The sequence below is a fragment of the Lichenostomus cassidix genome, chromosome 3 (assembly GCF_008360975.1).
Source record: "Lichenostomus cassidix isolate B80296 chromosome 3, HeHo_3.0, whole genome shotgun sequence".
NCBI lineage: Eukaryota > Metazoa > Chordata > Aves > Passeriformes > Meliphagidae > Lichenostomus > Lichenostomus cassidix.
Window position 1 is genome coordinate 35,277,369 of NC_139483.1, and position 24,462 is coordinate 35,301,830.

Sequence of the window (24,462 nt, forward strand, 5' to 3'; positions counted from 1 at the left end):
AAAGTTGACGTCATTGGGTTTTTTCCCCTGCTTCTTCCTCCTTTGAGTCAGTGATGGACTGTTGCATTTACTCAGTGCAGGAAGAGTAATCACATTGAATCATCTTGCCTTTTCCAGCTGGACTTATTTTTTTTTTAAGTTTGCGCAGAAATCTTAAATTATAGAGGCGCCAGTTTCTGCTTGGAGAGAATGCAGTGACCTCTCGGGACTGCAGATGAAATTTCAAGTTTGGAGCCAAGGTCTTCCAGGCTCTAAATTGTCAGTTGCTTTTTTTTCCTCTGCTTTTGAAATATCTTCCCCAACAATTAGACAATGACAAAGACTTTCTTCACCATTTTATTATGACTTGACATCATATTATAATGAGAAAGGAATTTCGAATTATTTGCATGATCAGTGAAGATAATCTCTTAAACTTTTTGTGAATTACATTATTGTTGCACGGGAATAGTAATACTTCTGTGTCATGTCATGTTTTCGGCATTAAATGAAAGATGGGAAAAGATAATGTAATCTCTGTTTTGCAGATGGAGTGGACCTGTGTTTACTGGGCCAAAATTAGGTCATTAAATTGCTGTCGTTCTTACCTAGTTCTTCTAGGACCCTGTTATTCAGATAGCAATGCTGGAAACATGTTCAGTGTTTGATTTTTTTGGAAGTGTGTGTTTCTCTGCTGGTCTTAATGTGGATGTAAATACAATTCCAGCAGAAAATCTGCTATTTTTCTGAGTCCTCCTTCCATGGGAGACTCTGATATAAATTTATGCTGACTCAGTCTGATTTACCAGTTTCTGAAACGTTTTGTGCATTAGAGTATGTTTATCTTCTGATGTGCTTTAGAAAGAGAGCCTCCTTGAGTGTTTGAAGGTCATAGTTAATAAGACTCAGGTATCTATTTTATTCCTGCAGCATGTAAACACAGTTTCTAAAAGGAGCATGCATGCCAACCGTATGAAATTTAACAAAGATAAGTGCCAGATTCTGCACCTGGCCCTGGGCAGTCCTGGATGTACACACAGACTGGGGAGTGAGAGGCTGGAGAGCAGTGCCAGTCGGAAAGCTGAACATGAGTCAGCAATGCCCTGGCAGCCAGGAGGGCCAACCTTGTCCTGGTGTCATCAGGCACAGCTCAGCCAGCTGGGCAAGGGAGGGGATTGTCCTGCTCTGCTCTGCTCTGGGGCAGCCTCACCTCGAGTGCTGGGGGTAGTTTTGGGTGCCAAGAGGTAAGAGAGCAGCTGAGGTCACTTGGACGGTTCAGCCTGGAGATGAGGAGACTGAGGGGAGACCTCATTGTAGTTAAAACTTCCTCTTGAGAGGAAGAGGAGGGGCAGGCACTGATCTCTTCTCTGTGGTGACCAGAGACAGAACCCAAGGGAATGACCTGAAGCTGTGCCAAGGTTTGGATATTAAGAAAAGGTTTTTCCCCCAGAACAGGCTCCTCAGGGAAGTGGTCAGAGCACCAAGCCTGAGAGAGTTCAAGAAGCATTTGGACAGTGCAATTGAGCTACAACTGAAATTCTAGTTCATCAGTGGCATGTTGACATGTGAAATGTTGCTTATTTGATGTAGGTGTACTATGACAAAAATCACCAAAGCCTGAAATGTTCTTCAACCAAAAATTGGGTGGAACTACTAATACAAATTTTTGGGGTGTGGTTTGAAGGGAAACACACATGTGTTAGTTCTTCATCTTTCAGGTAAGATAGTGGTTGTCTCAGCCTGGAATCCATAGTGAATATGTAGACCAGGCAGCTGATTAATAGCACGGTGCTCAGCACAGTGTTAAAAGCAAGCAATCAGGGAAACTGTGACAAACCGTGTCTGAGGTTCTGATCCACAGATGCTTCCTAAGCAAATACAGAGAAGTGCTTGAGCTCAACCTAAAAACCTCTCCTGAAGGGAAGTCCACCACCCTTTTTTCAAAGCACTGAATAATTTCTTTAAATGATAATGAGATGAGCAATATCCTTTTGTTGTAAAAGCTTAATGACTAGCACACTTGCTCAAGATGGGATACTTCTGAGTTCCTTTATCTGCCAGAATAATTTCTAATCTGCATTTTATACCTATGAGGAGATGCCCTAACCCATAAAATGTAGAAACAATTCTTGGAAGAGTTCTAGGAACCCAGTCTCTTTCCCAGAGTCCTTAATTACTTACAGTATGAGTCATGCTCACTCCTGCTTTCTGGCTCAATTTGGAATTGTTTTTTTGAATGTAACTGTATGATTTCAAGGAGAAATAGAGAATGGTGACACTTGGAATAATCCTCTCATTCTGATTAAAGCATTCCTGGAAAGTAAGGATTTGTGTCTCCTAGACGTAATAGGCGACATTTCTCATCTTTCTAGGTGGCAGCTCTGACTGTACATTAGTGTTTTTTAAAGGGTGGAAAAGGAGAAGGGGACACTATCTGTTTTATCCAGATTAAAATAGAGTGTCATTATAAAAAGAGTATGATTTAGTATGTGTATGCTTGAAGAATATTCACTGAATCTGTCAAGAAGCTTTAATAGCAGTATATGTGTTTTCTCTAGGCTACATTTGATTTAGGAATGATTCTAAGCATGATGCTATTTAATCATACCATGTCTTATGGCAATTCTGCATGGATGCAAATGATAAATTTTTAGATTTTTAAGACTTGAAGGTGATGCATTTGGAGTGTTGCAAGCATTTAAGTGATCTTACGGCATCTTAAAATTTTATAGGTGTTCAGTTTGAACTTAGGCACAAAACCGGAACCCCCAAAAACTGTTCTGGATCTGGGATAAAATGTCTTTTGGGCATAGGTGTCAAACTAAGCTTCATGTCAGTATCAAAGTGTTATGGTTCTTTAGAGTAAACAATTTCCAAAGGTAAATGTAAATTTATTAGAAGACTTAATGAAAGTCTGGAGTGGATGCTGAAGAATTTATATTCACCAAGTATTTCTATTTTTACAACAATGAGAATGCAACAGTGGTAAAAAGACTCTGCATATATGTTTATATATATAAACTTATGTGATATTGAATGCAAAAACTTGGGACTAGAGTAAATAATTACTAAGTTGTCTTTTAAGTGATATATATGCTTATGTCTCGACAAGTGAAGCTAGTCCCATATTCTACCCAAATAATTTTGATCTGTTCTGGTATTTCACTAAATTGGTATTACACTTTTTATTGTAGACGTTTTGGAAGCAGACTTCCTTTGCTTTTATGGTTTTATGCCTCATAAACTTTGATTAAAGGGCACCTCTTTTCATAGTAATATGTAACCAGGTTGTGATCTTCTGCGTAACCCACTTCAGCAAAATATTTAAGCATATACTTCAATGTCACTAGCAGGCACTTCTCTCTTCAATCAACTACTTAAGGACATGAGTAGGTTTGCTATGTCTTGTTCCCATGGTCTTAAATAGGGCTCAGTCATCTTGTAAAGACTTGAGTATTATGGGTAACAGCCACTGCTCAGTCAGGCCTTCTGTCCTGTTGCAAATTTAAGTGCCTTGGCCTGAGATGGTGCCCATGTCTGTAAGTTTATGAGTTATTCAGTATTACTGAAAACCAAAAGAAGCTTTGGAACACATTTCCATTTTTGAGGGCTTCTAACAGAAGACGACTTTTAAGAAGTGCCTTTTTTGTTACATAGGGAGTGTTATGATTGGTCAGGCTTCTTGCTAACTTAATAATTACGAACAGATTGTTTAAGTGAGTAAAGGGTAAATAATGTAGGGCTCCATCCAGCTCCCACATGGATCCCTAGCCATCCCTGAACAAGCTTCTTCTCAACTGTGACCTGCTTATATTTTTGCTCTTTGTAAAAGGAAGAAAACAGCTGCTAGTAAGCTGCTGTTTCCGGTTCATTGTGAGAGTAGGAGGATGAGGAAGGAGGGAGAGGTTAAAATCTCTGACCTCAGCCCACCACTGCAGTTTCTAGAGTAGCTGAGTCACTCTGGGAGGGAAAATGTGTTGCAGCACTGGAAAAGACCTCGTGTAGATTACGGGCTTGTCTCCATTTACAACTGGAAGTTGTTTTCATTTAGCAGGCTGCACTGCAGGGTACCATTCCTGCCCACAGAAAGTTACAGAGACTCTCCTGGTTCTAGTGTGAATTGAATCAGGTCTGTAATGGCAAACACAGATCAGTTAGGGCATAATGAGTGCAGTTATGAGTTTGAATCTGCCAAATGAGTACTAGGAGTTTCACTGATGCTTTTGGGGACCAGAAGTGGACTTATGTATTGCACATTTGAAAATCTTAAATTTCTGATGGTTTTAATATTAATGTTGTGAAAAGATTGAAAAATTTGCCTTGGAAAATAAATACATAACTGCCACTTTAGTAGAGAGACAAATTTTTCAAGTTGTAATTTGTGTTAAAATGATTGTGGTCAATGTAAAGATAGAAAAGTATGTGTTCAGGACTGTAATAACATTGCTGCTATCTTTTTACTATGTGTTTAACAATTTTGCACTTTATGTAGTATCTAAAGAGAATCTTAATATTTTATTTAAGCAATTATTTTAAATAATTCACTGGAATTTGAAATAAAGCTATCTCACTCTAAAGCCTGCTACTCAAGATTATCACTTAAATTTTTCCAAATAATAGACAAAGCTTTAGAATTTATAAAAATTATTGTCTTTTCTTTTCCTCCCCCCCACCCCCCCTTAAACAGTCAACCAGGGGCCAGTTTTAAAGTAAGCTGCAGGGATAAATGTGTGATTCAGGTATTACGTGAAGTGAAGCCTATCAACAGAATTATGTTATGTAGTTGTTCTGTATTATTTGACAGTTTATATACGGTAAAGATGGAAGCTAATGAATCTGGTGGGGTTTGGGCTTTTTTTTTTGTCTGTTGAACATATGGGACACTATTAAAAGGAAATAAAAGATCTGACAAAATGTAAGGTATCTCTGTTCTAACATTCAAGTAACAAAAAACTCTCTTGACTCTTATTAAAAGCACTTATGTGATCATAGTGCCAGAAGTTTAGTCCTATATGCTTAACAAAGTACCAGGCTTTGCCAAGAAGCCAGCTTTTAGTGCATAACCATACAAAGAAGTTACTGCTCTCATTTATGATATTTAAGAATCAATAAACAATTTTCTGTAGTCTCAAAAGCAACCTTAAGTGGAGGAAAGAAATAATAAATAGAAATAGAAAGCTGGTTAACTGAACACTTTCTAGTTTGGCAAAATTGAATTGAGTCTTTATTTTGCAGTGTTGTATATCCGTGACTGTTTATACTGATCAGCCAGTAAGTGAAGTGAAGTTCAATATTCTAAAATTCAACAGCTCTTTTAGGTAAACCACAAATGTTTCCATCATGAATCTTCAACTTTATCTTTTCCAGACATGATATCTCTAGCTGCTTTGCAAAAGTAATTATTTGAATGTTTCAGAACAAATAGGGTGAAAGATGTCCTGATTTCAAAGATTTGTTTTGTTTTGTTTATTAACACAAGCTTCACTGGATAACTGAAGACTTAAGACATGCGTTAAAAGAGATGGAATTAAAGTTACCTCTGCAATCTTTAGTTTCTTTGCTTATTTTGCTTAACCATTCATCATTTTTTTAAATGTAATTATATAATAATTTGGCCATCAAACTCTGTAAGCATATAAATTAGCAATATTTAACTGATTTAATTTTTTTCTTCAGCTTACCATGGATATGGTCCTATGATGGAATGCCCACAAGGCTACAAGAGGATCAATGCTACATTTTGTCAAGGTATGATAGTGCCCACAATTGTGTTTATTTTGAGTATTGCTTTTCTGTGACAGCTTCTTTGATACTAATGATTTAAATGAATGAATCCAGTCCACTGATGTATATTTGGGGAAAAATGTTGAGGCTACTTTTGACTCTTTCCAAATAATGGCAACTTTATTTTCCTCCCGGGAAAATAACTTCTGAAACTTTTATGTATATTCTCATTTTTGGATTATGTATAAAGATGACTTCCTAAGGATTCTTTTACTTTGTTTTTCAGTAGGAATACATTGTTCTGTCAGGTTTTTTGCTGAACAGTGAATCTACAGACATACTCAGTTGAGTTAGATGAAACTAGCAATACAGAACAATTTTTGAAACATGGAAGCGTGGAATAATCAGTAATTCTTTTTGACTCAAGAGGTTAGGCACAGCAGTACTGAGAAAAGCCAGATAATGTCCCTGGCAAGCTGAGAGGAAAAGCATGAGTACTTGGCTGCCATGTGAAGGAGTGACCCACCTACTTCCAGAGTGTGCAGTGTGTGGATGAGGATATACGGAGTTAGACATGGCCTAGTTGTGTTACTCTGAGATTATTATCACCTGGCAGTAAATAGACAAGTTATCAAAACAGAGGGTTGTGTGGTCTGCATGACCATGCAGCTTCAAAGCAAGGCTTGGGACATTTGGATTCTCCTGGTCTATAGCATCTCTGACAAAGCTGAAGAGATGACCGCAGACAAATGTTCATTCTTTCTGCATATCTTGGAGCACTGCACAGAGGTGCTAGATGAGGATGTGGGGAAATGCTTAATTGCTTGTCTGACTTGTTTGGCACAGCACAAGTAAACAAGAAAAAGGAGCTCTGAGAAGATGTAAGCAATCTTGCAGTAGTGTTCTGGAGAGAGATTTGGGAAGGAAGGGAAAAACAAGTTCAAGTGAAGCTGATACTGCTGTGGCCAGGTTTCTTAATCACTGTTGATACTGCAAGGGTAAAAGAGGTCCCAAGAAATAGTAGTAGTGGTGGAGGACTGGATAAAATGAAGGAATAATTGATCTTAAAGGATGTTTCTAGGCATTTTGGACATAAATTTAATCTTATTTAACTGGAATTTTTCACTTTGCATGTTAATGAAGGAATATGCAATAGCCATTTGCATAAAGAAATTATCTACCAACCAAAATAATAAAATTTGTAGAGCACTAAACACAAACATCATGCTGTTTCACTGCTGAGGGAGACGTGAGCTGCTATCTGCAGGTAAAGCCACCTGAGGCCATCTGCTGTTCAGGTCAGTGGTTTACCAGTGGTTTACCAGCTTACAGGGCAGAGACATTTGGAGGGCTGGATGGGTCAAAAGGGTAAAAAAGTAAATGGAGAAGAGCTGCCAATTGCATCTCAAGAGCTTCTTCCCTGCTCTGCAGTGAAAGACTGTAGAGTCCTCTTAATAAATAAAAGGGATGGAGAGATGTTAATGGCAATTTACTAAAGAGGACTGCAAAGTGAATAGGTGAAGGAGGTGAGTGCTAGATGTAAATGGGCCACCTTTTTATGCCTCAAATTAAACACACAGGTGGTGTATGTATTTCGGCAAGACAGTTCCAGCTATTTTGGAAGAGATAATCTTGTTCCACACATCAGCCATGAGGTTTTTAAGAGTCTGCAAAAGAGAGATTTTCTAACCTTGAGCCCAGAAAGTGTCCAGAAGATTCCATGATGTATTAGTGCCATCATGCATCCCTCTGAGCATGATTCAGGAGAGACAGGAGCTTTTGATATCTTCAGTAGTTGTGTGCATACCCCACAGAATACACAATGATTTCAGACAGCAGTAACCCAGCAGGCATTTAAAGTGAATAGGAAGTTCAGTTTATTTCAAGAGGTTGAACCTAGGTGTTGGCAAACCTTATTTCATGGAAACTAAGATCCTTAATCAGGAGTTATAGACAGTTAAAAATGGTCCGGTGCTTGAGAAGGTTGCCAGAAGTAGGCCAGGAAGTTGTTTCACTGAGCAGTGACAGGCTGATTGAGAGAGAGAACATATGTCTCTGGGTAGGAACATAAGAGGGAGCTAAGTGCTACCATGGTAGTGTAAAGAAATAGACCTGTAGCTGGTAGGCTAATCATTGGGTTTTGCATTGGATTTTGATAATTCTCCCGCTGACACGTTTTTGTATTTCATAACCAAAACTGTAAGAAATATGAGGCTTTAAATAATTTGTTTTATACTGCTGTCACTATCCCAGAAGAGAGTGAGCTGTAGACTCTAAATATAGCTTGTAGTTGATACATGGAAATTTGTAATGTAGTTTAATCATAAAATGATAGAATTATCTTACCAGGAAGTAGACTGTTGATGAATTGGGGATGGGGACAATCTCTTAACTTTCTGGAGAGAGATGAAGTAGTGGATGTTGGAGGTTCCCCTTATTGCTTTACTGAGGCTTGAATGGCTTCTCTGTAGTTTGCTCACTACCATGCTCCAATAAGGAGATAAATATGGGAAAAGGAATACCCATGAAACAAAGCCACGATGGAATTTAGTCCTATTGAAATAAGTAACAAGATTACCATTTTCTTTCAGAGGGTCAGGATTTTGACCTCTGTTTGAACGTTCTTCAGGAAAGCTAGCTTCATATGTGAAAGCTACCGGCAGGGTGCATTTCAGCCCTGAAATGGTTATTAGCATGTGCTTCTCAGTGGGTCAGCCAAAAGTATCCTGTTTGTTTATCTGAAGCAGACATGCTTTTCTATAAGAGAAGAGGACAGGACTAATGAAGAAAGAGCTATCCATATCACTAACACGGACAGCAGTAGATGTCAAGAGAGAACTGTTTAGGCTGCTGGCGTGGGAGTATTCATATTCTTTTAATAATCCTTACAATTAAATTGGAAGGGAGTGGAACAGCATGTCCATATGCAAGTGTACATTTTAATTAGATTATTCGTTGCTAAAAGCGTATGCATGCTGTGTCCATGCTTAGAAAGGGCCAGGGTTGCCAGACCAAATAGTAATGGGGATATATTTCTGAATCTCTGCCTGCAGCTAAAAGATTTTTTTTTTTTTTCACCTAGATGTTGTCCAGCTTTCACTGCCTTTGAAAACTCAGGCCTAAGAGCCTAATTAACCTTTTGTTCTGCTTTGGTTTTACAGTCAAAAGTCTACATAGGCTTCATAAACTAAGGAGTGTTAGTGTGATTAATAACCAGATCATTATTATTTTCTTTTCAAGTGAGTGAACTAATGTAATGAAGCATTCTTCTCTCTAATGTGTAAGTGGGACCACAAAGAACCATCTGTGGGTATGTTAATTCAAACAGTTTAGTGTAATTACTATCAAGAAAGCTCTTCCCCCCCCCAGTAATTATCTTTTCAATGGGTTGATTTATTACATGTACACACATGGATGCCCTGAGGCTGTCACTAGAGCCAAAATACAGCTTATCAGTGTTGCAACTTCTTTGTCAGAATCCACATGCAATGCTAATTTCTGGTTCCCTGTTTAGAATTGTACTTACTGTTTCCTTAGTCTGCTAATGGTTTTCTTGGAAAACTGAAATAGAATGGAAAAAGCAGCTGAAGAGGTTGGATTAGTTTTTCAGGAAACAAGCATATTGCCAACAGAGCACTTTAGAAATCTTATCTTGAAAAACTGGAAAAATACCTGAACACTTGTTTTGCACTGAAGTAAAAAGTGCATGGAAGTTCTTTGAAAGTCCCTGTATTCTTAAAATTAAATATTTATGAGCTTGCAGAAGCTAACACTTGTACATTGATAGATCAAATTCTATAATCATGCTCTGGGGACTTGAAGCACTTTTCCCTTGGCTTCATCATGATTTAAGATAAATTTTGAAGGTATATTCTACCCTCCTACATTTGTCCCTAAAATACAGTAATAAATTTGTTTTCCCTGCACGTCGTATATTTATTTCACTACTTTTAAGCAATAAAAGGGCTTTGTTAATACGAAATGCTATTTAATGTTACTTAGCTACTAAGTCAACAACCATCTTTCAAAGAAGTTCTTTTCTGATGATCATAGTGAAAAATAAATATATCTCCAGAAACTGGGCTGGGTTGCTGTTTGGACACTGATTATGTGTTTGAGAAGTGTGGCTCTGCAAACTTGCTTTCCAGTAAATTCCATGCAAAAGCACAAAACGAGTTGGACAGATTTCTTCTGCTGCTATTCTGTTAGCTTGCTGAAATCAGTGGGTCATTTCTTAGAATATGCAACTGTTTTTTCTGTAATTTTAAAAAGCATAGCAACAGTTTAATTAACAACGAAAACTTTTTTTTTTCTTTTACCCCTCATTCTCACTACTCAAGTTATTATTGAAACAATTTACTATAATGGAGGCAGTAAAATCTGGATATTGTATTTTTCTTAGAGGATATTAATAGTGGTTAATATAGCTATAGCAGAAACAGTTGGAACAATATTTTCTGTAGTGTTAATAGGTAATTGATTGTAATTGATATTCATAAAAAGAATAAAAACTGACGCCTGCATATTGAGTCAATTTGGAAATCATTCAGTCGGCACTGTCAGTTACATGCTGTCGCCTAGCATGTAACTACCAGAATGTGTCAAATTTTCACAATTAACATAAATTATATATTCCAGTCTAAATTTGCAACATAATTTGTTGTGCATATTAAAGCACTTGCTTAATGTAAGCATCTATCAAGGGAGATATTACTAAATAACATTTAATGACTGACCACTAGGTCATTTTTAATTAAGAAGTTGCCTAAATACTTTGGCAAATTCTAGTTAATATATAATTGATCTAGAAGGCTTTCTTTGCTTAAATGCTGCAAAGTGTTTAAAGATTGTGTGGGTCTTATTGAAAGCCATGTTGCTCTCTTTGCATCAGAAGGGAACAATCTTTTCCATTTGGTTTTATTACTCAGTACTTTAAACAAAGTCAGTTTTTGATAAGCATAGAGATTGGATTTCAGAGCTCACTTTAGAAGTCCCCCTTCAGAAAGTTATCTTTTTGTTTGGAAGTGCTTAGGCCTGTAATCAGCTATTGAGATTGCCTGCATCCTCCAGCACCAGACACTTGGGATAGAGGGGGTGAGATGGGCAGCACTACTTTTCTAGCCACAAGTTTATTCTGAATGTTTTGGTGAAGTTACCAGGGCTGTGATAGTCTGACTACAAGTCCCTGGTTCTACAAGTTCCTATTAATCGTCAAAATTTTATAAGAACCTTCTGAATATCGTGACTGTCCTAGCTGAAAGCAGTTGCATATTTAGTTTTTATACCTTATGTGTTGTCTTTAAAATTGTGAAATTATATGTTGTTTTCTTCTAGTGCATGTAATGTGACTCAAAAACTCTGAATTGTTCTTTGTTTTTTGAGTCATATTAATTCATGTAATCAAAAATCACCTACCGAATTTGTTATGTAGCAAACTCAATGATACAAGTGAAATCTATTGTTTCAAAAGAGGAATTATTTTTAAATTAATATAAAATCACTTATCATTCTTCAGTCTTCTTTATGAAAATTTTAAGTGCCTTTTAGTTACTTCAACATAAAATAGTAATAAAATCAAATCCCAATCCCAGTCCCATTTTGTTAGTGGAACCTATCTTTTCAAAGCTATCGGTGCTCCTGGAAAGAAATTTGACTGCATTATTTGCATCAATAGTAGCCACAGTTTCTGACAAAAAATTAATTAAAGTCTATTTTTTTTGTATTTGCATTGTTCAAAATTCTTGCAGCAACCCCTGACCTTTTTTAACTCACAGACTGCTTTTCTTGAGTAAAAATGTTTTCTTTAAAATGAATAGATAGATTTAAATAATATAATATTGGAAGACTGCAGAACACATTAACAAACATGTACACTCAGTTGTAGAATTTTAAGATGATACTAAAATGTGGTTAAATGTTCTAAGCTGTGATGATTTTGATGAACATAAATTCAATGTGCTAAGCCTGGAAATAAAAGAATGAATTTAATTTTATAGGAATGTTTCAAATTCCTGTGTGTCTGTGACCAAATATGGGTATCACTCGCTGCTCAGAAAGAGTAGGGAGTGTTGGTGTGTCTGAATGACTTACTAGGCAGAGAAGACAGCTTTGCACCACCTCAATGTTTCTGCATTAGGCCAGCTGGGCCTGGGTGGTCTGAGGAGCTGTTGTAATGGCTAACACAGCCAAAACACAGTGAACTTCTCTTCCTAAAGAGTCTTAGAGCTGGAAGCTGCCAAAGGGAAGCACTACAGAGCTGATACTCCAACATCAGCTTTGGTGGGGCGCTCTGGAGCAGCCAGCAGTTCTCTGCTGGTCAGTAGTCCTTCTGCACCACCTTGCTTGGCTGCAGCAGCCATCACCTTCAGGTTGTGTTGGCCTGTTAATGTGCAGAACAGAAGCGGGCTGTGAAGCATTTCCATATTTGCTTCCTGAAGCATCTAGTGAGGTATTTAAATAAAAGGGCAAATTAAAGGAGCTTTATGATGTAGTAATAACTTGGCATGTTTTACAGTAACCAAGCAAAGCATATTCTTTCAACAGTAAGTGACAGGTACAGATCTTGTTTTAAGCAGGCACAGGAATTTTTCCTAGGATTGGATGTTTACACTTAGCATGGTTTGTTATTCTTGGATAAAGGATACTCAGGCTGCATTACAATGTCTTTAATCCTGGAATAAAGCTGAAATGATTCACTTCCTGGATGTGATTGAATTAGGTATACCATTGCTCCAGGAAATGTGAAAGAAATTGCTTGTAGGTTTCCAGTAAAGAACCACAGTTGTGCTGAACAGCAGCTAATGCAGCCCCAAACACTGTTTTACTGAACTTTAAAAGCTAGTGTAGAATTGGAGAATGCAAGTAAAATATTGGAAGTTAATACCTCCAGCAGCATGTCCTTGCCTCCATCACAGTTCTGTGCACTGTCATTTGGTTAAGAAAAAGATTTCTGTACATAAATACCTCTACATCGGTGAGAGAGAAACCTTCCATTAGGTGTGAAAGTGCTTTGTCATTGAAACTTCTGTTTAAGTACCTTAGAACAGAATTTGAAGTTCAGATTCATGCATTTCTTTTTCAGTTATCAGAATTTCCCAATGCTCAGTGCATGTAAGAGAGCTGAACATGTAAATCTGTACTTAAGGAAATATAGATGGAGATGTTGAAAAATCACTGGTGTTTTTGATCTTTAGGCAAGCAGGAGCTGTTTAGAGAAGAGTAACAGATAATGGTCAGGTTGTTTTTCAGAAGCTTCCTGCGTTTTTTTATTTATTCAGGAGTATTCAGTCCTTCTCTAAATCACAGTAATTAGAAGTAAATAGGTGATATTAGCTGCTGCCTGCACTTAGACTGAAATTTAATTCAGTATTGTGATACTCAGCCCATGCAAATGTCTATGTGTGGTCATGAGTAAAAACAGTTCTTCATTTGATTTTGTTGAGTATATGTGGACCAAGATTCTGGTAAAGTTCTTTGGGGTATTTCTAATGTGAAACCTTGATGATTGCCTCACACTGGACAAAAATCCAAATAAAATTTCTTTGTGAACATTCATAGAAATCAAGCAGAAGAAAAAATGAACAAAGTAAATTTTCTTTTTGTTATCTGAGTTTTCCATTCTTTTCCATCTTTTATCTGCTAATGATGGATGTAAAGTTCTTAGAAAATGAATCTGGATTTGGACTTAGTAATGCTCTATTATTCTCATGGTTTATAACAAATTCAGTGTTACTGTGTGCTTACTGGTTTAAATGAACACCATCTTACGTTGTTCCTACCTTCCTCCTTTGCTTCTGTTTGGTTTTGATGGTTGTTTCGGTTTTTTCGGTTTTTGTTTTTTATATTTTTTTAAGCCATGAAGATAGTACTGTGTTTTTAGTCACACTCTCCACATGAGTAGACAGGCATTCAGTTAGAAAATGGTTGTTTTAGCTTGCTTTTTTTCACCAGGAAACTCAGTGGCAGTGAGTCATTAGCACATTACATTTTCTGAGAGCAGGCTGACCTGACACCCAGAAGACCTACAAAAATGCTTGGGAAGATATCAAACGCTAACTCTTGTTGTTAAAAGCACCCAGTTTAAGCTCTCTGTAGTGGGGAGGATTGTGAGATAGATTAGGAGCAGTTTGGTTACAGCACCTGGGTTATTTGAAGCTTGGAGCACGGTGGTGGCTGACCTCGCCATATATCAAGCTCTGTGCTGACTAAAGAATGTAGGAGGAGCCTACAGACACAGCAGACTCATCTGTACTGCACTGTAGCATCACTGTTGAGACCCTGGTAATGGCAAAGCTTCTGTGAATTTGGATGAACTTGTGAGAGGAGAGTCACCAACAGGGCCACTGGGATGGCATGTGGCTTCCACTGCCATCTCAATAGATTGTAAGAATGAGTCAAACTTTCATGGAGATGGACTACCAAATCTAGGGGCACAGTCTGCCAAGGACCAGTTCCACCAATTTGGCATGTATATATTATAGATACATGTATATACATACATATATATATGTATATAAAGAGTAACAGCAAAGGGTCAGGCTGTCAGTCAGTGCAGAATTGAGGATGCTTCTTTCATGCCAGTGGGGTTATATCCATTTATTACCATTGAGAAAGGTTCAAGTCCTTGACATTATCAAATGCTTATTCTCAATTATTAAAAAAAGTAATGCTTTATTTACCAGTTCTGTATAAATTATAAATAACTCACTGTGAGAGTTCTTTATGGAGCCATGCAAGGTGCTGTGTGGAATATTTCCTTGTTTAAGCTTTTTTTTTTCCCCATATCACTAGTGCAGAGACTTTTTACCGGTGGAACTTCATTACTCTGCTTTTCTCAAAAACTGAAAGTCTCTGTTGAGTTGGTGTTTTGAAAGCTTTATTTGCATATGTGTGATTTTATAGTACTGCTATACATTTGTATGTGTACATGTGTTTGCATCTGTGTGGTTTTATAGTACTGCTACCTAGCCCCGTGCTATTTCCTTTGTGTAGATGAAAGCATTTGATAAACTACTACTCAGGCATGCCATCAGTTTGTACTTCTGCACAAGACATTATTCAGACATTTTTCTCTAGTTCTTACAATGGAGCAAATGAATTCCTATTCCTATACTAATGTAAAACTGAAATATTTTTCATGTCTATATGCAAGAAATAGAGGGCTAAAAAGAAAAAAAAAACAACCCTGCTAATCTTGAATCGAATTTCCTTTCCAGCTGCCTGAACAAGTTGGTTCCAGTGCAATTTGCACAGCTGGGCAGGCTGGCAGGTGGTAGGAAACATTTTGGATAGGTGGCCTTTTACCACAGTCTGAAATGAAGTAGGTAATAAATCTGGAAGGAATTTTTTTTTTTCCTGCTCAGGTTGTTAAATAAGCACTATTCTCACATGTACGTATGTTTCTTTTGAAAATTTGAAGTGTATACTTTTTTATCAGCTTCTGGCTTGTTTCTGTGGAGTCCCTAGATAGGCTTGTGTAATTCAGCATAGAGAATCAGCTCAGTAATTCTATGAGCTCATTGAGTAGACATGACCAGGAAAAAAAGGCATTTAATTAAGTCATGCTGAGGCATTGGAACATGCACAATAAAGTTAACTTTAAAAATTGGACAAACTTAGCAAGAGGAACATCCATATCAGAAACTCTAGAAGGAATGCTTAGTTGGTATTTACATTTACATAAACTGCTACTTAAATGTAGTAGTGCCCACATTAAATAGCAATAGCAGAGCTCATGACAATGGGAAATTATGTTTTCAAGTACCAGAAATACAAGAATAGTTCATCTGTATAGAGACTGAATACAGAGGCAATAATGACAGCATTTGTGCAAGTTTCCTGCAGAATAGTTGAATCATTTGGAAAGAAGGATGACTGTATTCATGTATATAGGAAGATCCCACATATCCACAAATCAGCCACTCTACTAAATAATGCCATGAAACATTCCTGCTTCCACTACTCAAATTATAAAGTGTATCCATAGAGATTTTTAACATTCCTTAAAATGAAGGTGGATGCAAACAAGTAATCATCTAATAAATGAGCTATCTAATAAATGAAGCATCATTAATAATTTTTGATGTTAAAAATACGAATTCACTTGTGTTAAGCTATGTAATAACTTACTTTGCTTAAATACATGTAGAAGGGTCGAATTATTCTCCTAGATAGAAAGAAAAAGTGCCATCCATTTCATGCTGACATGTAAGTAAACAGCAATGTACTTTAATGCTTAACAAACAAGAGACTTAGTATTTCCTTGAAAATCAGAATTATAAAATCCAAGTCAAATTGTCATTATTTAAAATAAGCTGTCTTCTTTGCTGATGTAAAACTTAAATGCTGTTTTCACTAGACAAAGCATTTCTGCTAATTCTAATTCTAGAAAAAGTCACCAAAAAGTGATGTGATATGTATGTTACTTGGCAGATATACTCCATTTTTCCCCCAGTGGTATAGGTTATTTTCCTGTAAAGAAAAATGTATACTTAGAATTTGGAAGGGGAGAAAGTTGTTTAAAAATTATTGCAATGTAGGAAGCAGAGAAGTTATTGTAATTATGTGTATCAATTTCTTCTGTGTTTTTCCTCTGCCTCCAAAACCTGTATGTGCTTTTTGCCCATAAGTGTGTGTGTAATTTGTGTATTTGTCTTGAGGATTTTCATTTTGAAATGAACCCAGATATCTTCATTTTTGCTGTACTCAGAGTAAAGGATACTATCTCTGACTTATTTCTGACAACAGTGACAGTGCTTTATCAATGCAAGAAGAATAATTTCATGGTTTAGCACTTGAAGACTTATCTGACAACCCAAATTGCCAACAGGGGGAAACTTCAAAATAGGGTTCTTGAGTGTTCCAGTATTTTCTTTGTATTAGCTTCTAGATATCTCAGAGTCTTCCAACAGGTCCTTGTTGAGCCTAATTTAAGAAAAGGGAGGGTTAGTTAATATGTCCTTTCCTCCCAACAACTTTACAACAGCATTACTATGTTTCTATTTAAGAATGTTTCAATAATGTCTTTAGTTTGCTAACTATTAAGATTTAAGTTAGTTTCATGTAATACTCACAAATTATAATGGTATTGAAACTGATAATCTTCCTTTTAGGATAAGCTGGAACAGTGTGAATGCCTTTGATCATATTTTGAGATTTCAGGGCAAAAGAAAGAACCTAGTCTGATGAAGAAACTTATGAAACTGATAAAATTCAAGTGCATCCAAAAAAGTCTAGCTTAATAAATATTTTATTTTATTCAATCCTTAAATAAGGTACTCCTGTTCTTGTATGGGGTATCATCCTGCTTAGACATTGCATGGGACAAAAACTAGACTGCTGTACCAGAATATTTCAGCTGGTTTTTGTGCTCTTTTTGTATACCATTCTCCTTTTTAAATAGTCCACTCCCTCTGAGGTCAGAAAGTCATGTAGTCTGGGAATTTCACTTGAAAATTCCTTTGAGGCAGAGCTGATCCTTTGTAATTCGCGTGGTTTCCATCACATTTCATCCAAAGTTCTAGGATATAAATTATTACTTTTTGTCACATGTAGCTAAGTGCATAGAAGTGAAGTTTATCCAGGTGGTGTCAAGATACTATATTAGGTATAGCGCTGGAAGAGCTGAGGGATAAGCTCAGCACTGAGTATTTGCAAAAAAACTCAGCTGATATGGCAACTGCCAGAGTCTGCTGTGCTGTGCATTCTTGTGTCATGGGACAGGTAGCCAAACTTAGGGAGAAAAACGAAGAAAGAATCTCTCTATAGGTTTCCAAATACAAACTTCAGCACATCTGATATTTTGTATATTCAGCCTCTTACCCTCAGTGATGGTGTTGAATTAAGAAGCAACATACAATGAGGTCAAATAAAATTATGTTGGTTTTAGAAGAGCTAAAAAGAAAGATAATAAATATTATTTTAGATGAATGATCACTAATACCTGATTTTCAAAGAGCTTGCTGGAATATCTAACTTCCACGTGAAGTTTGTTTACCCAGCAAGGTAGGTGTTTTTTCCTAGCCTTGAGGATAGGGAGGGAAATTCTTATGGAAAAATAATACATCAAAATATTTTAAAGTAGGTCTGTTTCAATGTACACTCTCAATTTTTGTGAAACTTTGCAATTTATGACATGGATAATTATGGATTAGAGGGGTTTTTAATTTTATTTTTGTTACTATTTTAGGGTTTGGATTATCATTGTAAACTGTGTTGTTACTATCCCCTGAAATAAAAAGCTAGTTTGGCTGTCTTAGTTACAGATGGTATCCAGATGATTGTTAGACAGGTCCTGTTTTAAGAGTAAGTGAACTCCAGATGCAACCCCAAGTGTGATACAGACCTGAGGCCCAATGCCTGGGGCATGGGAATATGATTCAGTGAGACTCTGAAAGGGACACTTGCACAGGTGGCCTAGTAATAGCAAACTTCATCAAAGCAGTTCACAGAATTACAGAAAATGCTGAGTTGGAAGGGACCTACAAGGACAGTTGAGTCCAACTCCTGGCCCTGAATGAGACCATCCCCAAGAGACACACGATGTGCTCAAGGGTATTGTCCAAAGACTTCCTGAACTCTGCCAGGCTTGCTGCTGTGACCACTTCCCTGGGGAGCTGTTCCAGTGCCCACCCACCTTCTGGGGGAAGAACCTTTTCCTAATATCCAACCTAAACCTCCCCTGACACAACTTCAGGCCATTCCCTCAGGTCCTGTCACTGGTCACCAGAGAGAAGAGATCAGTGCCTGTCCCTTCTCTTTCCCTCAGGAGGAAGTTGTCGACTGCAGTGAGGTCTCCCCTCAGTCTCCTCTTCTCCAGGCTGAACAGACCAAGTGACCTCAGTTGCTTCTCATTTGGCTTATCCTCAAGGCTCTTCACCATCCTCATGGCCTTCCTCTGAACACTTCCCAATAGCTTAATGCTTCTTTTACATTGTCTCACCCAAAACTGCCCCCAGGACCTGAGATGAGGCTTCCCCAGCACAGTGCAGAGCAGGACAATCCCCTCCCTTGCCTGGCTGGCTGAGCTGTGCCTGATGCTCCCCAGGACAGGGTTGGCCCTCCTGGCTGCCAGGGCACTGCTGGCTCATGTTCAACATACTTATGAAGTTGTGTTTTTCACAGCTGCACACAGCTGCAATTATTTTCATGTCAGGTGTGTTCTGTGCTCCCTGAAGGGTATTCTTGCCATCAGGTTCTTTGGGCTACTTTTTGCATTGTGCTTCTTTCAGCATAATGAACCATTGAGCGCTATCAAATAATAATACTAATTAAAAATTGTATTCAATGTGGCAAGGAGTGTTCCACCCTGTATAAAATATACTACATCAGTTAAAACTTGTCTCTGTGAATGTTCTCGTGAGCTGTGTTTAGCTGCACAAGCAATCTTCTAGTCAGGAAAAGAAGGGTTGATAAGCCATTCAAAGTGTATTTGTTTTTCTAATTCAAAGTACTTAGGAATGATGTATAAATGTAATTGTGTTTCTGTTTTGTCTTCAGCAGTGTTTTAAAAGGTTATAAATCAAATGTCAGTATGGGAAAAAGTGTTGATTAGAGTGTTAACTTGTAACAGTTCTCCTGCACATATTTAAAAAAAAAGAGAGAACTTCTGAAGAAAGAGAAATATTAATACATGTTTCAGCATCTGATTATTTTCAATTTTCCCACAGATATCAATGAGTGTCAGTTACAGGGAGTATGCCCTAATGGTGAGTGCTTGAATACCATGGGCAGCTACAGATGTACCTGCAAAATGGGATTTGTGCCAGATCCTACCCTCTCAAGATGCATACGTAAGTAACAGTGCTAATCAAGTACCAAAGTAGATACTTAGTTGCATTTCAGATGAAAATTTATTTGGCTGGTTCAAACTATTCTAATCTGTCACCTTTTTTTGCTGACCCTGACTCATATTCTCAGTTTATTCACTTTGTTTAGTCAGTCTCAGTGCTTATGCCTCTTTTCTTTTTCTTTGTCCTGGAAACCTTGGTCTCCACCAGTGGCTGCCCAGGATCCTTGCCATATTTTCCTGATTTTCTTGTCACCAAAACATCAAGGCCATATCCGGCCTTTGCATACATTCAGTCTTTCTCAGTAGCCTGGAGTTTCCACTTTTTTTTCTTTTTACTCCCCTCTCTGCTAGTTTCCCAGCCAAAATCATCTTTGTGTCCTGCGCTCCACTTTTCCACCTCTGCAGCTTTGATCTGCTTAGTTTCCATTACTAAAAATTTAGCCCAGGATGATCTTTTCCACCTTTTCCTTCTAATTAAGAATTAAAAATTAAGAAAGAATTAGTAGAATGAAAAAGCTGTGAACAACATGAATGAAAATATTTCCCTCTATTAGTTAGCTTTTACTTTGTTTGCTATCAACTACTTCTGCAAGAAGAGAAGACCGTAGAGAGCAACTAAAATTTTCACTTTATGGGTTTTTTTGAAAAGAATATGAGCAAGTGAGAAATAGCTACAGTCCCAAGTTCTTTCTCTGAGCTATCTTTATGTTTATAAAATATAGTCTCAATTCACAGGTGAGGTTTTTTTTTTTTCCCCTGGCATAACTATCTTATGCTACTAGTTAATGACATTCAATTACTGGGTAAGTTTCTCAGCAGTCTGAAGAACTTCTTACTGCTTTTCAGTTGAACACCAGAAGAAAGGATTTGGTTGTTGAGTTTTGTTTTTGCTTTCACATGTCATGTTGAAAATCAGGTAGTCTTTGTGTTTTTTGAGTTCTGTGAACATGTTACCCAGAACTGTTAACTGTATGTTAATGTGGATGTATAAATTAGGAAGCTGGATGGGTCTTAGCTTTCTGTTACATCATACTAATCATATCCTGTGGCCTTTGGCTCTTCCACATTAAAACTAAGAATAGCAAAATGTAAATATATGATAGTCTCTTTTACAAAAAAAGTGGCATCTATGATACTTAATTCTTTTGCAGTCTTGTTGACATAGCCTACTTATAGATGGATGTTCCATTGGCTTTGTAGTTTGACACAACCTGTGTAGTGCCAATGACTGATCTTCAGCAGCTGTGTACAAGTGAGAGATATGATTCTCACTCTTTATTGTGGCAGCATGGCAACTGCTGGGTTTTAATTTACTTTTGTTTGGTTCTTTTTCTTTGAAATGCTTCTTATGCTTGGTCTAGGGTAAGTTGGAATTCAGGAGTGTTTGATGCAAAAGAAGATATTTTTTATGTTGTGATTCTCGTCTGAGAGAGGTGTTTGAAATAAAACTTCTGCAGACAGAATATTAATCCATTTAATTGGGTTGGAAATCTAGTGGTGTTTCTCTGGTTTGCTTTTCATGGGAATAGTATCATCCTCTCTTCCACTTTCATTGCAGCTGATAACCCTGTAGTTGCTGAAGAGAAAGGACCCTGCTACCGGTTTGTTAGTGCAGGAAAGCAATGCATGCATCCTCTCTCTGTTCAGCTCAGCAAGCAGCTTTGCTGTTGCAGTGTTGGCAAAGCCTGGGGCCCACACTGTGAGAAGTGTCCAGTCCCAGGAACAGGTAAGAACTTCCCACTAAAAATAGAAGCTCTTCCCCCCCCACACTACATTTGTTATGTATGCTTTTAAAAAAACCAACAAAACCAACCACCACAGTAGATACTATAGATACAGGAAAAGTAACCCAAAACATAGTTAATACTCTTCAGTTGTTAAAGACTCTGGTGAAAATATGGCAGCTTTTGAGATTCAGTTACAGAACAACATGGGATATAGTTTGAATCACTGTTAGTAGGATATGCATGGTAATTAATATCTCTGCTTTCTCACTTTCCTTCATATCTTTACCATCCATGTTGAGGAATGCGCTAGGGATAGTATTGCCTTCTTAACAACAAATTAGTAGTTAAGCTTTTCATGCCACTTTTCAGTTAAAAATTTCCTTTCTTGATACATAAAGCTCTCTTGTGTTATCAGTGTTCCCTTAGGGTTCTGCTGTTATTTAAATATATAAGGACTTCAAAAATATCAGCTTGTTTGGTCACCATTCTCACTTAGGCTGATTATAGGTTAAGATACCACATACTATAGATACTGATCATTGTTTTCAAGTAGTTTTTATTCCCTGGTGTTGCTTAAAGCTTAAATGCCCATGGAGTCTTTAATCAAAATCAATTTAATATTACATTTCTTTCCAAATGTATGGTCAAGTTAATCTGTTTTACACGTATCATTGCTTATTGTAATATGCATAATGTCCAGCCTCTTCAGTATTTTAGCCCAGGTATTTGTAGTGAAAATCCACTGGGCTTACTTGAAACTGCTGCTGCAGATGTCACTATCATGATGCAGGTCATGAATTTCTCTGAAATATTGTATAAAGATTTACATTTTCAAACCAGCTAGCTGCTGAGGGAAATCCACAGCTAGTATCAGAGACATGATGAGAGCAGCAGATTCCTTACTTTCTTAAGCTGAACTTACAGAAAAGAAAGTGACCAACAGTTTTGAGCATTTCAATCGATTTTTAAAGCCACTGTTTCCTGCATGACTATTGGGTCACTAGGTCATTGATCAGGATTTTAAGACTCCACTTCACTTTGGGATAAATATTTTTATGGTTTTTCAATGGAGAAAAACTATATTCTCATGAGGTGACTTGCAATTTAAATGCAGGTGTTTTACATCTGTTAGAATATTGCTTGAGGCTTTATGCCCAGTACTGTGTATACCGGTGCACAGAATACATCCTTATGTTGACTGCTATCTGGTCACAAAAAATATATGAAGTATCATATGGAATTGGTTATTTTAGTGATTTTTTTTCTTAATGAAAGGACTTTAGAGAGAAAATATTTGAGTAGAAAATTCTGTTGAGCTTTTCCCATTTAATGACTACTTGCATGATTTAAAAACATGTTCCTTTCCATAACAGGTTAAATTCATAATGTTTCAGAGTTTTCTATGAAAAAATGTGTGAAAGTGGGATACTCCAGAATGGGGTAATGTATTTACTGCAGCATCCCATATTAGTATAAAAGTCACTGAAATAAAAAGCTTCTAAAATATTTTTGCAAAGTAAACCATCTCGTAAAGAGACACTGAGAGACCAGTTTTGTATGCCCAGGTGTTGAAAGCTCTTATCAGAGCTGTGGTAGAAAAAGGCTCACATTTCTATTTTTCATTTGAGAGAATATGACCTGAAGCAAGATTTCCTATGTGCCAAGTATGCATCTGAAGGGACAGACATCAAATTTTCAGTTGTCCTCCTTTGACCAGAATTCCCACCCTCAGCTGGGGGTTTTTATGGCAAGTTTTGATATTAGATGTCCCAGCCAGAAGTTTTTCATTATTCTGAATCCACTCAATTTAATTAGTTTGACCCTTCATATTTCCTATTACTAAGATACCATCAGAACACCTTATGCAGATAATGCATACTGCGATTTAATGTATAGTTTAACTCATCTGTGCAGTGCTTTTGGCTAGTACTTGGTGCTTTTATTTTAGATGCTAATTCATTTTAAAACCCTGATCTGTTCAAAGCAGAATTTGTGAACTTACCAATGCCCCACTTGGCACATCCCTTAGACAGCTCTAAGAATTCCCACACAGGATACTAAATCTTTTGTGTTTTGTCCCAGCATGGCTTTACCTAGAGCAATAAAAACAGTGAAGAACTGCTCCCTCAAGACTCCTGAAGGTCTCCCTGACCCTGACAGGAGTATAATTATTCTCTTGGATAGGGAGGAAGACTGACTTGTATTTCTTTCTTATTTTACTCTTCTAGTAGCACCGCAAAACATGATGCTTATAATATAGAGTACCTGTAGAGATCAGAGCAAGTGCTGTTGCCTGACTTTCATTAACTTTTGCTGTAGCAGCTTTATAAATTAGATTATTTCCCCCTTCTTCCAGCAGTGATTTGGCTTTTTATGATCCCCATCTTGTTTTTAGCCACCCTTTTTCAATTCAGTGGAGTTTGGATCTGCACTGATGTGAAGCCTCTAATGTAGTCAGGTGGGATCCTATGTATTAGTGTTGTTAGTGGTTGATAGTGTTCTGCTCCTCTAGTACAGGGCTGGTGAGCTTTTTTCCTTTGATTTCTATGAAAAAGAGAATGATAACAATAGTGGTCTTCATTCATTGTGCAGTATAGGTGATAAAGACAATTTGCATATTTAAATTAATATTTAGAAAGGATATACTGTTTGAATGGGATTCATTCAAAAAAAAATCTTGATAAAATGACAGATAAGCATAACTGAAGAGAAATGGTAAACTGGAGTGGTCACCTTCTGGGAAAAACAGCCAGAACATGCTTTTGGAAGAATGCTCAGTCATAGTAGCATGCAATGCATAGCTTCTCTTTAAGAAGTTTTTTGTAAAAATGTATATACAATATGAGATTAAATTTCTTAGTGGTAGTCATTATATTTTCCACTATGTCAACATATTGCACTTTTAGACTCCTAAAAGGAATATTTTCCCATCCCAAATCTAGCTGCTTTTAAGGAAATCTGCCCTGGTGGAATGGGTTATACGGTTTCTGGCCCTCACAGAAACAAGCTATATCATCACCCTGCAGTTAGAGTACAGCCACCTGCCATTGGCAAGACCCCGATTACTCAACCTGTTGCTAAAGGTACTTCTCCTCCACCTCTCCCAGCAAAGGAAGAGCCAGTGGAGGCACTGACCTTCTCACAGAAAAGTGAGACTGAGATGGCTGTACAAGAAGGTGAGAGTGGGAAAATTTAGTCTTTCTCTGTTACTGTGCATGTGTCTTCCATGGTTTGTTTCTTTGC

At 37.3% G+C, this 24,462-nt stretch overlaps 1 protein-coding gene across 7 annotated transcripts in view; it reads left to right on the forward strand.

Moving 5' to 3' along the window:
• LTBP1 (latent transforming growth factor beta binding protein 1) overlaps nucleotides 1–24,462 on the forward strand; it is a 180,164-nt gene that overhangs the window by 93,442 nt on the left and 62,260 nt on the right. For 4 of the 7 annotated variants that reach the window (XM_085055266.1, XM_085055269.1, XM_085055268.1 and 1 more), the window contains exons 9-12: nucleotides 5,656–5,727; nucleotides 19,371–19,493; nucleotides 21,051–21,218; nucleotides 24,162–24,395. In XM_085055266.1, coding sequence (XP_084911392.1) covers nucleotides 5,656–5,727; nucleotides 19,371–19,493; nucleotides 21,051–21,218; nucleotides 24,162–24,395 — 597 coding nt within the window. The remainder of the gene's footprint in view (nucleotides 1–5,655; nucleotides 5,728–19,370; nucleotides 19,494–21,050; nucleotides 21,219–24,161; nucleotides 24,396–24,462) is intronic. The other 3 variants (XM_085055272.1, XM_085055273.1, XM_085055270.1) reach the window with 2 other exon arrangements.